General features: G+C 32.3%; 1 protein-coding gene across 1 annotated transcript; it reads right to left on the reverse strand.

The window, feature by feature from the left end:
• Positions 1–756: 756 nt before the first annotated feature.
• Positions 757–1,752, reverse strand: LOC107493702 (CASP-like protein 2B1). The gene is made up of 3 exons (XM_052263051.1): positions 1,529–1,752; positions 1,290–1,422; positions 757–789 (listed from the first exon to the last, which is right to left on the reverse strand). The coding sequence occupies exons 1-3, from the start codon at positions 1,750–1,752 to the stop codon at positions 757–759; spliced, it is 390 nt and encodes a 129-aa protein (XP_052119011.1).
• Between the last annotated feature and the right edge of the window lie 2,099 nt (positions 1,753–3,851).

Raw genomic sequence — 3,851 nt, forward strand, 5'->3', positions numbered from 1 at the left:
TACAGTTAACATGAAACTCAATTTTTATCATGATAATAGAAATACAAACTTAAATGCATACTTCAAAATTTAAATACTTCTTGGAACTGATATGAGTTCATATTATTATCAAATGATAATGCAAGACTTGGTAAGTAAAAAATATGAGATGTAAAGCGAGAGGAATAGCTGGTAATGCATATAATTGGTTCTTTTTGAAAAGAGATCTAGCCATAAAGGATTTTGACTATCCCTTAGTGTCAAAAGCTTATGGTGCAATATTTACTATCTATCTCCTACTTTTACTCTCCTGTAATAAACTCCAAAATGTGAAATCCCCAGTAAAAGATAGGTAACTTTAGGATTAATCTTATTTATCGTATCCATGGCAATTCTCATATTGAAATGGGATGAAAAACTTGAAAGAAAAAATAGAGGCCAAATACTAAAACAAATTTTATAAAAAAAAAACACAATGAGCTAGAAAGAGGTGAGAAAACTGTGACTCTCACAACAAAATAAGAATTTGAAATTGAACATTCAGAACACGCAGCAATGAACACAGTATAAGAAACATATATAAGACCTCTTTAGAGTGACCAATGATATAAAAAAACCTATTTAAATAATGTAAAATTTTATTTAAATAATGATATACAATGAAGTCACCAAAAATTGATTTAAAACAATCCTAAACAAGCACAAAAGTTGTAAAATCTGAAACATTTAAAGTTTTAGAATTTATAGATTCATGAATTTTTATAACTTTCAATAAATTTAGCAACAATATTTAGCACTATCAAATTGGGACTGAAACACAACTTACCAATCAAGTAGCTTTTACATGACCTTTAATAAGCACCACCCGAAGCTCTTCATCAACACCAGACCCATTCACAGCAGGGACCAAAATTGCAAGGTTCATGGATAAATGTTAAAAGCTGCCCCAAATAAACTAATATTAAGTATTAATTGTGAGAACAAACAAATAAAATTTCTTTTTTAAATTAAGCCTATCAAACTTAAAAGTTTACCTAAACTTGTGGAACCTAGAAAACTTAAAATTATAAAATAAAAAAATATATATTGTCACTCATGTTATATCACTATGGATATAATGACAAATTATTTTTTTATTATGTCTTTGCATGAATTTATAAAAAAATAAGTGATATTAATTAACATGGCAACAAAATGCTCGAAGAAAAAGCAAGATGTTGATGCAAGAATCTTGATAATCTTGTGTTTTGACCATAATGTATAAGACAACAAAAAAAGTAGGATGTGATCTTTCAAATATAAAAGGATACCTGATCAGCAGAGAAAATGGCCCAAGCCAAGGGCTTGTTAAAAAGAACACTTCCCCTAACCAAACTCACAACACAACGGAGTCCTTGAATCAAAGAGTATCCAGCAGCCAAACCATTTGCAACTACCAAGAATCTGCAAAGTTTTTTAATCCATCCAAAACTAATGAATTAGGATAACAAAATATGCAACACTTTTATTGCTAGAAATTAACATAGAACATAGATTAATAGATACTTACACCAAAGTCTTAACATTAGTGAATTTAGCTTCCTTCTCAAAGGAGAAAAACACCTTCACTTGTGAATCAGTTCTAATAAGAGCAGCTGCAACAACTCCAAGACCAAGAATCATAAACCTTAACACCAACTCAGCTATCTTGATCCTCTTATCGAACAATTTTAGGTTTGTGCTATGGTACGCTGGAACTGTTCTAGGACTAACACCTACACCCAAATAACTCATTTTCTCTAGACACTAACAATGCAAAAGAAAATAATGGATATGAACACCAACCACTAAAAAGGTACAAATACCAATATATAATTTCAAACCACTCTTGAGATCCTATCAAATCACTGCACTTGCTGAAAGCACAAATGTTTTCTATCTTCTTCCTGCAATTACCTTTTCTCCCACTTCCCCCAATCAAATCAACACCCAGCCACATTTTCATGTGAAACAAAAATGTATATATGGATCAAAAAGATAGAGAGTTGGTGTTGTATTATTATCATTTCCGGCCTACATAATACCAAAACCATTTCTTGAAGAGACATGAAGATTAACTTGGAGATTATATTTTGCAATGAACAAAAATGATACAGCTTGATGTTGTTGGTATAATGCGAAATCAACGTGACTTACCCAACGAAATGGGGAAGATTCAAGGCACAGAGGCGACGCTGCAAATCATCTATAGCAACTACCAGAATGGTCAGATTTCTTCCAAAGATCATAAAGGCAGAGATTTTTTTACCGCGACAGCACATACAGAAACCAATCTTCTTAATCTTGCTAAAATTAAACCTCCAGAACATCTGAAGCCATCCAGAAATAGAAAGCATACCAAACCTCAAATCAAAGACAACAAAAATAGACAGAAAAATCCTAAATCAAAGAGATTAAAGACCCAGTCCTAGACAAAAAAATAAATCGAGAGAATACCTTCACGGGGGAGCGCTGGTTGAGATCTCGACCCAACATGTATTACCAAGGCTGTTGACGTTCAAGAGCGCATCAACAGCGCAACAGATATCTTAGTCGCCCAGCATCGCTGGCATTTCACCAGCTGAAACTAACAGCGCCATCGCCGTGATTGTGATTTGAGATGAAGATTCCGCTCAGCTCGGTGAGTTAGGGTCCAGATGGGGGTTGCCGAAAATGGTATTTAAGAGATGGCGTTTCAGATGGAGATATATGGCTTACTGAAATGAGGTTTTGAGAACCAGGAAGAGCCATAAAGAGATCGTGGATGGGCAGCAATTATATGGACTTGAATGAGTTTGTGGGCTATGGAGGAGAGAACGAAGCAGAAGGGGGGATTTAGAGTTTCAAAAGGGAGATAGAGAAATTGAAGTGAAAGATAGATAGATAGATAATAGGAGAGATTTTTTATTCTGGTTAATTGAGAGAATGACGCGTGGCTTTAGGAGCCATGATCATTATACAAGTAATAGATTAGCCATGATGTTGAAGTATAACTCGTCTGATATGCGCCCGTTTTTGTCTCAGAAGGAACATGTATAGCAACTTAAGTTTATAGCAAACTAACTTTTTACTTAGGGTTACAGTCAATTAAGTTTCACAGTAAATCAAGTTTCAAAAATTCGAGTGATATAGTTAAACTCTATTTGTCAAACTGAACTCGAATCTTAAGAAAAAAATCAACTTTGAGATAAGTTTAATAATATAATAATTAGATCTAAATTTAATCGATAAAAATTAATACCAATACTATTTCATTAACTTAAATATATTAAAATATTCTAAAGGATACTTAATAATAAAGATAATCATATTACTAATGTCATATATACTGGTAGCTTATATATTTGTTTTGGTAAAGTAAAAATATACTCTCAAGAATATCTAACTTTGGTAATTATCTCCAAATTATATTTTAATCAAGCACATTTTTTATCTCTCATTTTTTTAATGTCACGATCCTCCTCTTTTTTTCATCTCCTCTTTCACTTTTCTTCCTTATTTTTAACCATAGTTGTTAGAACTGAATCGATAATCAAATCGGTCAAACTATTGGGTTACTGGATCACTGGTTCAATCGGTGAGTCATTGGTTAAACCGGTTGATCCTGTTTTACGTAAATAAAAAATATAAAATAGTAAAAAATTTAAATTTAAAATTTAAAATACATATCCTCACTAATATTTTAACCCCTACATCCATGTGTTTTTTCTATTTTTAACAAATTGATGGTGGTTCGATTCTAATAGTCTGAGAGCAAAACCTACTCCACTTTTGCAAGTACCAGTTTTCTATAAGTGCATCAAAGTGCCTTGAAGTAGACGAGTTTTGAAATAGATATTAAATTAAGATTTGTA

Source organism: Arachis duranensis, chromosome 6 (genome assembly GCF_000817695.3).
Source record: "Arachis duranensis cultivar V14167 chromosome 6, aradu.V14167.gnm2.J7QH, whole genome shotgun sequence".
NCBI lineage: Eukaryota > Viridiplantae > Streptophyta > Magnoliopsida > Fabales > Fabaceae > Arachis > Arachis duranensis.